The sequence below is a fragment of the Cibotium barometz genome, chromosome 63, assembly GCF_041138505.1.
Source record: "Cibotium barometz isolate CiBa-2024 chromosome 63, ASM4113850v1, whole genome shotgun sequence".
In the NCBI taxonomy this organism is placed as follows: domain Eukaryota; kingdom Viridiplantae; phylum Streptophyta; class Polypodiopsida; order Cyatheales; family Cibotiaceae; genus Cibotium; species Cibotium barometz.
In genome coordinates this window covers 3,414,550-3,426,918 of record NC_141108.1, presented here as the reverse complement: position 1 = coordinate 3,426,918, position 12,369 = coordinate 3,414,550, and the positions used below count along the sequence as shown (strand labels likewise).

Here is a 12,369-nt window from a genome sequence, read left to right as displayed (position 1 = left end):
CTTGGGATAAATGTAGAGATTTGGATCAGCCGCCGCTGAGCGCTTAGAAAGCATCAATCTTCTACCAAGCCCCGGGAGCTTGTTTCAAACCATATAAAGGCCTTTTTCAACCTGTAGATCATACCTTTGGAGCCAAGAACCTGAAATCCCAAGGGCTGTTATACATCAACTTCCTCCTTTAGCTGCCCTTTGAGGAATATTGATTTGACATCCATCTGAAAGATGGACCAATGAGAGTGTGCAACAAGAGCAAGAACAGTCCGTATGATCACCATACGACCAATCGATGCAAAGGTATCATCAAAATCCACGCCAGCTTTCTGAGAATAGCCTTTAGCTACAAGCCTGGCCTTGTGCTTATCCAGAGTCCCATCCGATTTGTGCTTGGTCTTATAAACCCATTTGACACCAATCACCTTCCGCATTGCCGGTCTAGGAACCAACTCCCAAGTTTGATTTCACTCAATAGAGTCAAGCTCCGCTTCCCTGGCCTACTTCTAAGTCGGTTTAGAAAGCGCCTCCCCAATATGAGTAGGCTCCGAGTCCTTCTAGATGTCACATGTGGAAGCTCTGGGAGTCTGCTTTCAATCCTAAACATCATCTTGGAACATGCTGGTGCAAAATGCATGCAAAAGAGAGAGAAGACAGAGAGATAGTTGAGTATTCAATATATTCATAATGTACAAAAAGCAGTCACAAGGAACGGGGGACAGTAACGGGGGACGAGGACGGGACGGAGGACGGCCGTAAGTAGGAAACGGGATCGGGGGAGGGAATGGCACTCAAAAAATACTCTTTTTTTTTAGTTTCTCTACTCTACACTTATTCTACTTTGGAAGTACATCAAAATGAGCACAAATTTACATAAAATGGTAAGCTTTTGAGTCATATTAACAAAATACGCCAATCAAAGAGTGAAGGCATTGACGGTTGATTGTATTAATAATTAAGTAGATACAAAATGAGAGAGATAAAGAAAGAAAGAAAGAAAGCTGTATTAACGTCTACTAGAGAGAGAGAGAGAGAGAGAGAGAGAGTCTAGATAGTAGAGTAGGGCCTTGTGTGAGAGGCTTGGAAGTTGGAAGTTACTAAGTTAGAAGAAGCTTGAGGGAGAGAGACTAGAGAGAGAGTTTTGCTTGAACTTTGAAAACTTGAAGGGGGGTGTGTGTGTTTGTAGCCTTGTAGCCTTCTTCTTATATAGATATTAGATAGGCAAGAGAGAGAGGCAAGGGCAAGAGAGAGAGAGAGAGAGGCCAGGCCCAAGGCCCAAGGCCCCAAGGCTCAAGCCTAAAGGCCAAACCTCAAGGCAAGAGAGAGGCAAGGCCCAAGGCCCAAGGCCCAAGCCTCAAGGCCCAAGCCTCAAAGGCTCAAGGCCTCCCCAAACGGCCAAGCCAAACAGCTAGAAACAGCCAAGGCAAACGGCTAGAAACGGCCCCACAAACGGCTAGAAACGAGCAAAAGAAACCAGTCTGACTGCGCACAACGGCCCCCTGCCGTCCCCCCACAGCCGTCCCCGTTCCTACTGACGTCCCCTTCACCGTCCCTTGTGAGGGACGCCTCCAGGGGGGACGTCCGACCGTCCCCTGCCGTCCCCGTTCCTAAACCGTCCCGACTCGGCGTCCCTCCGTTCCAACAGTCCGTCCCTTCCGTCCCCTGTGAGACTGTGACAAAAAGGTAGTACAATCTTTACAACCATAGGCTGCCTTCATGTGAAAAGGTAGAAAACCCTATTCTATGCCTAAGTCTAAGACCCAACTCATAAAGAGTTGAATGAATCACAACTATGAGCACTTTTGCCTTTTACAGGACTTGGAATATACTAGTGGATTGGCTGATTGTTGGTCGGCCAGGTCCTGGACAAAATCAGGTTTTCTTGCTGCAACCGACAAGTCTTTTGCTTTCTCATGCCATGGACGACAGTGCCCCTTGTCCACCTCCAATCATTTCCTTGCCAAAAACAGCAAAACATGCTCCAAAATTTGGTTCTATCTGGTTCTTTATCTTCTTGCCTGTTCAGGATTAGATCTAGGTTAAGCCTGCACGTCTTACACATGACATCCTCCTCTCCTAATGACGGGATTCCAACTTCTATTCTTGGATGACTGTCATCATCCCATTGTCCATTCACAAAGTTCCAACTTGTCATCCTTCCCTTCCTGGCAACCTTTTCACCTGAAAACCTTGCCCGATCTCCAAATCCACTCTAACTCTAATGAAGTCTATGCATTTGTTCTATCCTGTCCCCTTTTCCTTTCATGCCCTGTCCTTGAACACTTTCTTTGGTCTTCTTTTCTTGAGTATTGAGTCTGGCACTCACTCCACGCCTTGGGAGGATCATCCTCCCTTGGAACCGTTGCTTGAAAGCCTTTCCTAGTGTGCCCAAAGTGACATCCTACTCACATGACTGCCATTCCCCTTGGGTCTTGTGGAACACCACCAACCACCCTCCTAGGAATTTCTTCCACGTCTTGTGTTCCTTTCCTTGGGCCTCGTACATGTGCACTTTCTTGTACCTTGGACTTGCGCACCTTCATCTGGGATTGAATCAATGTTTAGCCTTGTCGAGCTTGATGCTCTGATACCAATGTCACATGCGGAAGATCTCAAAGTCTTCTTTCAGCCCTAAACACCATCTTGGAACGTGTTGATGCAAAATGCAAGCAGAAGAGAGAGAAGAGAGAGAGAGCTGAGTATTGATGCAAATGCAAGCAGAAGAGAGAGAGAGAGAGAGAGAGAGAGAGAGAGAGCTGAGTATTCAATATATTCATAATGTACAAAAAGGTAGTACAATCTTTACAGCCATAGGCTATCTTCATGAAAACGTAGAAAACCCTATTCTATACCTAAGTCTGACCCAACTCATAAAGAGTTGAATGAATCAAAACTATGAGCACTTTTGCCTTTTATGGGGCTTGGAATATACTAGTGGACTGGCCAACTGTTGGTCGGCTAGGTCCTGGACAAAATCAGGTTTTCTTGCTGTAACCAACAAGTCTTCTGCTCTCTCATGCACTGGCCGATAGCACCCCTTGTCTACCTCCAATCATTCCCTTGCCAAAAACAACAACACATGCTCCAAAATCTAGTTCTTTATCTTGTTGCCTCTTCAAGATTAGATCTAGGTTAAGCCTGCACATGACACTGGATGCGTGACATCGCAAGTTCTCTTGAGATGATGTCATGGTACGCAACCGCTCTGATCGACGGGGACCCCTTGCTAGAGGTGAAGGCAACCGTGTTACCCCTAAGTCCCGCAATGTCTAGTACAACCAATTGGGAATCCGAGACCCCCCCTCCAAAATCAAACCTTGCTCCCTAAAAAGTCAAACCTTGCTCCTGAGATGTAGTCTGTTGTGGAGCATCTACCGAAATCTCCTCCTCCTCATCAATGTCGGATGATTCCTCTGCCTGAGGTGCTCGAGGACATGCCGGGTCAAGTCAAGGAAGAGGAACAAGAGGATCATCATTCAATGATCTTCGAGGTTGTAGAATTATAGAGCTGATAACCTTTGGATTCTAAGCTGTAACCAACCAAAATATGATGCTTGGACTTAGCGTCCAGTTTCCCCCTATCACCATCTGGTACATGAACAAATGCATCTAATCCAAAAACCCGAAAATGAGAAACTGTGGGGTTTCTATCGAGGTAGGCTTGAAAGGGGGTCTGCCTTGGAAGAGCATTAGTAGGGGACCGATTGATAACATAAGCAATTGTAGCAACAACTATCTCCATCCAAAGCTTTTGTGGAAGACTTTGATGTTCCAACACTATCCGAGTCATCTCAATCACTATTCGGTTCTTCCACTCCACCACGTCGTTCTCTAAAGGAGTACATATGTTGGCAAACTCCTGTTGAATACCATGTAGCTCACAATACTGGTTAAATTGACGAGAAGTAAACTCGCCTCCTTTGTCGGCTCGTAATGTTGAGACAGTGTCCCAACTGTTTCTCCACCAAGGTTCTCCATATTCGAGGGCAATTCAGCAAGTAGTCGGATGGCCATATCCTCAATGGAAACCTCCTTCCCGCACCCAGAAATCTCAGATCGCAATGACTCCAGTTTGTTGATGTGATCCCACATGGAAGCAGAATTGTGGGTGAAAGCTTCAACATTTGAAGCTCCAGAGAAACTCTCTTCATGGGTGTCTTCCGATCGTAGATGTCGGAGAGTCTCTTCCAAGCAAAATGTGCATGGGTATCCCGTTTGATGTGAGTGATGATTCAGGGTTGAGAGTTTAGAAGAATGAAAGACCTAGCACAGGCATTAAGCCGATCCCATAGAGCAGCTTCGTGTGTAAGGGCATCCCTCATATCCTCATCCTCTATAGTGTCAAGGTTGGGCCGAAGGACCAATCAAGTGATGAACTCCAAAAGATCATAAGTCTCCGAGACTGCTTCCACCATGACTTTCCAACTGTCATAGTTTGTGCCATCCAACTTGGCATCTGAAGGAAAAGTCGGAAGAGTGGGTATCTGAACCGCCCGAGATTGGATGAGTGCCATGATGTACCTCCTCTAAAAAACGCAGCCACCAAAACAGCCCAAGAGCTGCCTTCTACACTTGTAGGGAGGGTGGGCAAGAAAGAAAGAAAGTAGAGAGGAGAGAAAAACGCAAAAAATGCAGATTTACCCCTCTGGAGAAGAAAATGCAGGTTTGAAACACTATGGACAGCCACCAAGTTTGCGTGAAAACACCCCAAAAAAAAAATCACCACCAATCAGCAATTCCAAGTCTAGCCGTCAATGCCATGTCAGAGGGCAGCAGAAAGATGTAGACGAATGACAAAAACGTTGAAGCTCCAAGAGATAGATGAGAGAAAACAACAAAACACTGATGCACTAATCCTCAAGAAAAGAGTGGATACAACCAGCCTGTAGGCGAGGAGTGGACTCCGTAGGCAAAGGGCTGAAGGTGCTCACCAAAGTGATCAAATGATGACCAAGAATGATCAAGGAATGATGGAATGTGAGGAAGAGGGCAGCACATATATACTTCGATATGAGCTGGCCGAGCTAGTCCCTTACACAACCTGAAAATAAGTGAAAAACTCCATAAAAGGTGGGCAACCCACATCAATGGCCCATAAAATAGGGGGAAAATATGGGGAAAATGGGGGAAAACATGGAGAATGCCTGAGCATAGAAATGCCCCTTGTAAACACTAGAAAAACCACCAACAAGAGATGATATATGCTAACATATACAAGCAGCAACAAATCGGCTGACCTATTATATTAAATAAATTCCTCAACCATTTGTATTCTTTGTCAGCTGGCCTATTATATTAAATAAATTCCATTTGTACTCTTTGCATGATAGTTTAACTTAACTAGGACCACATCCAGAGATCCAAACAAGCTAAAGGATTGATGTTGACAAATATACGACAAAAACAACAGGTATCATGTCTTTCATTGCAAAACAATGTTTTACCTCGTGTATTATGATCATGTGATCCGTCAACTACTATGATTGATTTGATAGAAAAGGTTTGAAAATCATTAAAGTACCTCCCTATTGAGGCTGGAAGCTTGTACTGCATGGCTTTCAATTTCTCTTTCGATGGCCAGCAAAGCTCCCTGAGATTACATAAACTGACTCAGCATTTGACTTATAAGGTGGGACTGTATATATGAACATGCTTATGTGCTAGCTTACATGAACTTTTGAGATCTTCTCCAAAAGTTCATCCTCTGCGTCTTCACCAGCAGAAGTTGAGCATATATTGTCTTGAATATCTGCTTCAAGCCTTTGACTACAGAATTTCGGTTCTTCACCTTTCAAGACTTCTTTTTGCTGCTCCAATGCTTTCCTTGTGGCTTCAATTTCATCAAGTCTACTGGAAAAGGATGCCACTTTTTCTTCCATTGCATCTTGCTGCTGATGCACCTCCAAGTGCTCCTGTTTTTTTGTTACAAAATCTTTCTTTGCTACACTGAGCCTTACCTGCCAAAGTGTAATTCACACGCCAAAAAAGTAATTCTTTAGAAAACCTGGAATTGGTCCTGGAAAAATAGACACTCACGAAGTTTGCAAGCATAATAGGAGCATGTATGGTGACAAATCTTATCCTCAAGTAAAACAGTATGCCATTGGCAGTCACATAAGAATTCATGTAGATCATGTTGAACCATTGAACTACACATCAAAAACCATTTTCATTTGACCTCTCAGCCCTAAAACCCCTCTCTCTTCCCTAGCAAACAATGGTACCAAAAGACACACATTGCCTAAGAGACATCAACAGTACCTAGCCAATCCAGAGGGAAGTCACGTCAATTGCTTGCTGTGTTAATTTGAGAAAGGTTGAATTATTTTTGTTGGGGAGGTGGGGTGTGTGTGTGTGTGTGTGTTTTTTTTTTTGGGGGGGGGGGGGGGGGGGGTTGGTTTTGAGGGGGATGGCACCCTTGTAGCCCAGGCTCCATACCCCATTACACGCCATTTCTTCTACTGCAAGGTCACACTGCTAATTAACAGTGGTACTTCAAAGACCCTAAGAGCCTTGCCAGCAGATGCATGTGATCGGAGCCCTTACATCCTAAAAATATGTTTTCCCCTTCAATGCCTCGATCAAACAAGTTGTCGTTTAAAAAGGAGAATCACAAGCAAGGAGATAGGAAAAGCTCAAATGCAGTGTTAAAACTTTTCAAAGAAACCTTATAAGGCATATACCAATAAAAAGTTTAGGTTATTTTCCAAACTTAACAAAAGCCAAAAAATGATCTAGACTATACCAATGGAAAGTTCAGGTTCTCTCCCAAACTTAACAAAAACTAAAGTGTGGTCGTGACTCCATGAGAGTCTATTCCTAAAACTTCAAATCTCCCATCATGCATAGTATAGACTATGTGCTGCGACATCACCGCTCATGTTATTAGCGCTCAAGAAAGGGTGCAAGTTCATGAATAAAGATGTCATTGTAGTAGACAAATGTTCAGATACAAACCATCAAATCTTCATACATAAATCATCTTCATACAAGTTGAATCTTCCCCAAAATAGAAAAACACTTTGTGGCGAAAGGTTGCCTATTTACAAAGAAAAACCTGCTCTAATACTCATGTCAATGTGCATCATGCGGAAGTATGGTTCTTGGACTACTTTGAAGCACAAAACAGATTATACAAAAGATGAAGAAAGGAAAGAGAAAGGACAATGACAGACTTGATTCACTCAACTTAATATATACTGTTGGATTGAAAAAATTTAATACAATAGGAAGCCTTGGACTCATTTCAATTGATTGCAGCAGTTCAAGCTTAAATTGTTGCTTTTCGAGACTGGTCTCCTCTCCCTCAGCTGACTTTTGGAACATGTGTAGAAAGAGGAGAGAGGGGTTCTACTTATAAATATCCAAAGAGTATGCCAACATACATTAATTTGTGTTGGTTTATCAATTTGTGTTTTGCATTCGCACTCATCAGAGCCTTAAATGGCTTCAAGCATGCCTAGCTAACATTAGACTGACCACCATATCTAATGGAGCCAAGATTTCCATGGGTTAGATGGCATGATTATGTTCTCTACAAAAATGTGATTGGCAGAAATGCTTTGTGCTTAGGTTTCTACTACAAAAGTCACCTTTATCAAGATGAGGGAACCTTATCAAGACAATCAGATTACAGCAAGCCATGGTTCCAAATCTTGACGACTTATGTACTATTCATGTTGGATGGCTTTCCATAGGTTTGACAGCATGCTTATGTTCTCTAGAAAAATGCAATTGGCAGAAATGCTTTGTGGATAGGTTTCCATTACAAGTCATCTTTTATCAAGATGAGGGAAACTTATCAAGACACTCAGATTGCAGCAAGCCGTGGTTCCAAATTTTGGCCACTTATGTATGTCAGATGGCTTTCCTCTTTAAGGACCATCTTTGTGTTCTTCCCAAGTTTGGAGCCCAATTGTCTAGAAGGTTCAGGATGGTATCCACAAACAACATCAAGGTAAGCAGGGTAGCTTGTAGAAATAAAAGCCACCGTACTATCGGCCACAATCAGTGTTTCATTTTGTGACGACACCTGTTTGTGAGTTGCTGATGGTTCCACACTGTAGGACTCCACGTTTCCTACTTCAATTGGAGGGCCAACACTCTAGAAAGACAACGCAAGGGAGGGAAAGGAGGGGGAGGAGGGACGGGGGGGCTCAGAGTTCTCTGTGATCACTTTTATATCTAAAAATATGCTCTCTGTTCACTTTAGCCTACCTGAAAGCACACATGTTGGGTAGAACTTTGCCAAATTGCTCCCAACTGTAACTTTGAAGACAGGAAACTCACTAGCCATGTTGGAAAGTCTTACAGTGTCGATAAGTGCATAGACTAGAGTTTGGAAACACCATGTAGCGATGTCCCAAAAGCAAATGATGAACTATTACATGCTGTTAAGCACTCAAATCATATAAATGCTGATCCCTCGACTCGTTCACCTACTTTGGCCATCCACAAGAAGTGATAATACAGCATCCATTTAATCCTCAGAACAAGGGAAAATCTCTTCCTTGTCTCGTAGACTAACCCATATCATCCCTTGGGTGGGGCAATAATCAGTTTTATTTCTCAATAAAACCCATTCCACTAACTGGAGCAGCAGAAATATAATTTTCACTATCATGCATGACACCTAATGTAACTCATCTAGGACAACAGCACATGCACAGTATAATTTATAGGATTAGCAAAACAGATAGACCAGTACCCAACTCTATTCCTACTTCAATCTGGAAAGCTCACAACAGGGAGGATAGGAAATTCGGACTTCATGCAAAAGTGATGAGATTAAGCACTCTTAATCAGTCAGACACAGTCATCTTAATTAATGGTTTCATGTCAAAAGTTCCATGGACACTCTTTGCGGGCAATTGTGACAGTGCATAGCTCACTTACCCAAGATAAAAACCGAGGCAGAACCTAGCCTTACTTGTCATATTTGGCACTCTTACCATCATAAACATTGCCGCCTGGACTCTTGGGCTTGCTGACAGCTTGGCTTGAAGGCAACAGCATTGGCACATAACTGTCCTAGGTCACTGTTAAGCACTTTGTCACTGATGTTCCTGCAAAGCTTCTATACAATCTAATCTTCAGCACAAAAAGAAGCTCTTTATTTTGCACCAAGGGTGAGCAGCATCATATCATGTCCATGTTGTGGGACAGTTTGTGTTGGGCATTAGCTTGATAATGACAGTCTGAGGCATGGTACAGTAAGAGATGCTTGTGTTTGTGCCTAGCATCTTCTTACATGAATGCACATTTGACAGGTCAAAAAATTGACTCTTTGAAGCTGCAAAGCTATTATGTTCCAGTGTGCTGAAACACAGTACACACTGACCAACATTCTGATCAGATTGCCATTGGGATACTCTTTACCATTGTCATTCAATTGTTCAGTTGAGTAGTTTAATATGAGGACCTAACTGGGACATTGTTGAAGCCATGACAACGTGAAGGTATCTTTGACCTCTGTTTCTGTGGAGCTGTCTGTATTTGCAATTAAGGTGAGAGCATACTGCTTGGAGCCTGTCTACGTCTCACATTGCCTCACATTCAGAATGTAATCATCAACAAACTCACAAGCCTAGTGTAGGAACATTGAAGTCTCCCAGCTCATGTCTAGAAACCAACCTGTGCTTTTATCATTTTCGTACGCAGATCAGAAAACCGCTTCTCAATGGTTCCTAGAGCTCTTCGTTTCTGTTGCAACAGAGTTTTCAGGTCACTGATTTCCAAGATCGCATGAGTCTGCAAATCTTGCAGAGCCTGCTTTGCAATCAAGGATAATCCAAGAATTTTGAAAATTTTGAAAAGACAAGCATCAACTGAAGTGGACCAATCTCAGGAGATTCCTGCATGTTCCATTTGTTTCCACTTAGGATACATCTTTTTTCTCCTTGATTTCGCAAAGAGCAGTAAACTTTTTGTCCCTCTGTACTATGTTCTGTTGCAACTTGCATTTCAATGAGTTCTCTTGGAGTTTCAGATAAGACACCTTTCTCAACAGAAAGGTTTGCCACTTCGTGTCAAAGCTGTTACAAAAATTGCAATGTGAATGACTAGCCTCCCATCACTACGCATGCTGTCGTTTGAATAAGTCAACAGAAATGAAGAGTTTCCCAATTAAAAGGACAGTCCTGCCAACTTTGCTCCTGTGTGTTGAATTCTTCTTGCATGTGTCTGCATTCCAACCCTCAGGATAACTTACCTCTGCCACTTGTCAACCTCAGGCCGAAGCCTTTCTATCTTTGATTGCACTTCAAGAAGCTTTTCCTGCAATGTACTGGTTTCATTGCTCTTCTCACAAATCTCCTTCTCTATCTCTATGATCATGCCTTTGTAATGACCAGCTCCAAAAATAACTTCAAGATACTGCTTGATAAATGCAAATGCCACCATACAATCAACAATATTAGTGAGAAAATAAGACAAACAGAAGGTGGAATTTTAATGAAGCACATCACCTCACATAATTCGGATGGTTGCTTTGCTTTGATGGCCTGTCTGCTCTGCATGATAATGAACCTGCCAGCATTTTGCAATGCTCCTGTTTGAGAACAGCATTCAGGCAATGGATTAAAACCCTCACAAAACCCTTGTGAGATTGTCACATGTTAGCACACCTCTCTGAGATATCTGCAGCAATGCCAAACTTTGACAGTTCCTGCTTCATCTCCGAAAAAGAAAGTTGTCTGCAACAATAGACAAAGGAAAAACCATCCAACTTTGGAATTCTAGGCATTTAAAGATGACATCAAAGGCTTAACTGCCAAATGTCCTCACCTCTTTGCCCCGTCTGTGCTCAAATGGTAACTGCTTGAAGATCCAGTAATAACTCTTGATACTCTGATTTGATGGCATTTAGAGGCCTCCAATGTTACTGACACCTTCAAAAAGTTGTGAAGTTTACCTCACTTTTGTATTAAACATAAACAAGTGGAGCCGCCTGGGCAAAACTACACGGTTTGTGTAAACTGATATTGACGATAAGACTTGATCTTTATTGTAGATTTAATATATGGTTACATATTACACTTTTATACGTATGGTAAGATGGCAGTTATGTATTAAAAAAACGACAAGATAGCCAATGTTTCCAGCAATTTTTTTCTGCAACGTGGTCTAGATTTGTGGTGACACAAAAAAAATTGTTGGAGAGAAGGTCACAAAGAAACCCCACCATGATTACAGAGCTACATAAAATGAGTAAGAAGTCAGTAATATGTGTAGGAAATGAGCATTATTGAAGCTCTATCAGCAGAAGGGCCTCGAGAAGCACCTTGTAGCATTTTGTTAAAGTTCGATGAGCCAATCTGGGGCTAGAGAACTGCAATGCTAGGGTACAAACCTGGGACTAGCAATTTACCAGCTGAAGCTCCGAAGCACTTGGGCCAGGGCCCACCGGCATTTAGTGAAACCTTTTGTAATGTGAATATGCGGCCTCTTTTGTTATGAAAAATGCACGTAGTCTGGCTGAACTACTAAACAATGCAGGTGCATGTTGTTCATGTAGTCTTGAGAGTAGCGCTCACAGGCACTTGTTTGTAGGTGTCTTCTCCAAGGTTCTCACTACTTTCTGTACCAACATGCATACTTGATGGAAGTCTATTTTTCACAGGGAAAACAGGAAGCGATGAAAAACACAGATTAGGAATTACCTTGGCAGATAGCTTGGTATCAGATTTTCTCATGTCCTCGTTCAAAAGAGCGGACAAACATTTGGCTCTCATAGTTTTGGCAGAACCTCCAAGAACAAAGGCGAGGGCCTCGCCGATGACCTGATGGAAGTGAAGGAGAAAAACAAAAACAAAAGTAAAACCTGTGCAGGAAAGGGAAACCAGACAAGCTACCATGTTTTACAACAGCTGAGCCTCTCTTTGAACTGAGAAGGATACGCTTTTGCCAGCGCCGTTAGGACCGACGATGCAGGAGAAGCTTGTGAGGGGGCCGATCTTGGCTTTCAACCTGAAGCTCTTGAACCCCCGGATGGCAATCTCCTTCACGAAAACTGGTCCTCTGTGGACTGTTTCTGCAGGCAAGGCCGTGCCTGGCCCTTCCACATCTTGTACCATCTCGTGATTCTCCACCATGGCTGCATCAACATCGGCAGGAAACGGAGCATCGCCTTGCATTCTGATAAGAAACTTCGTCTTGCAGCAGCATCTCCTACTCGATGCACGCCTCTTATTCTTGCAGACGCGCCTCTCGCCTTCCTTTGTTCGGAAATTGCGGGAAAGATGTAGTTTTGAACTCAGTGTTCACAGAAATCCGACGTTTAGTGTATTTTTTACTGGCTGAACCGAATGAAATTGGAGTTTGTCTTAAGAAAACTTGGAGTTTGCTTCGAAGAAAACTGGTCAACTTTTTCCAGTTTTT

General features: G+C 43.0%; 1 protein-coding gene across 8 annotated transcripts in view; it reads right to left on the bottom strand.

Annotated features, from left to right (window-relative positions):
- LOC147603574 (structural maintenance of chromosomes protein 4-like) overlaps window positions 1–12,348 on the bottom strand; it is a 99,777-nt gene extending 87,429 nt beyond the window's left edge. For 3 of the 8 annotated variants that reach the window (XM_086796499.1, XM_086796497.1, XM_086796498.1), the window contains exons 1-10: window positions 11,889–12,348; window positions 11,652–11,771; window positions 10,777–10,880; window positions 10,617–10,685; window positions 10,458–10,518; window positions 10,202–10,365; window positions 9,878–10,025; window positions 9,625–9,759; window positions 5,661–5,948; window positions 5,513–5,581 (exon numbers count right to left, since the gene is read on the bottom strand). In XM_086796499.1, coding sequence (XP_086652625.1) covers window positions 5,513–5,581; window positions 5,661–5,948; window positions 9,625–9,759; window positions 9,878–10,025; window positions 10,202–10,365; window positions 10,458–10,518; window positions 10,617–10,685; window positions 10,777–10,880; window positions 11,652–11,771; window positions 11,889–12,125 — 1,395 coding nt within the window. In that variant the 5' untranslated portion in view covers window positions 12,126–12,348. Of the gene's footprint in view, window positions 1–5,512; window positions 5,582–5,660; window positions 5,949–9,624; window positions 9,760–9,877; window positions 10,026–10,201; window positions 10,366–10,457; window positions 10,541–10,616; window positions 10,686–10,776; window positions 10,940–11,651; window positions 11,772–11,888 lie in introns of those variants that run through there. The other 5 variants (XM_086796500.1, XM_086796504.1, XM_086796501.1 and 2 more) reach the window with 5 other exon arrangements.
- Window positions 12,349–12,369: the final 21 nt, after the last annotated feature.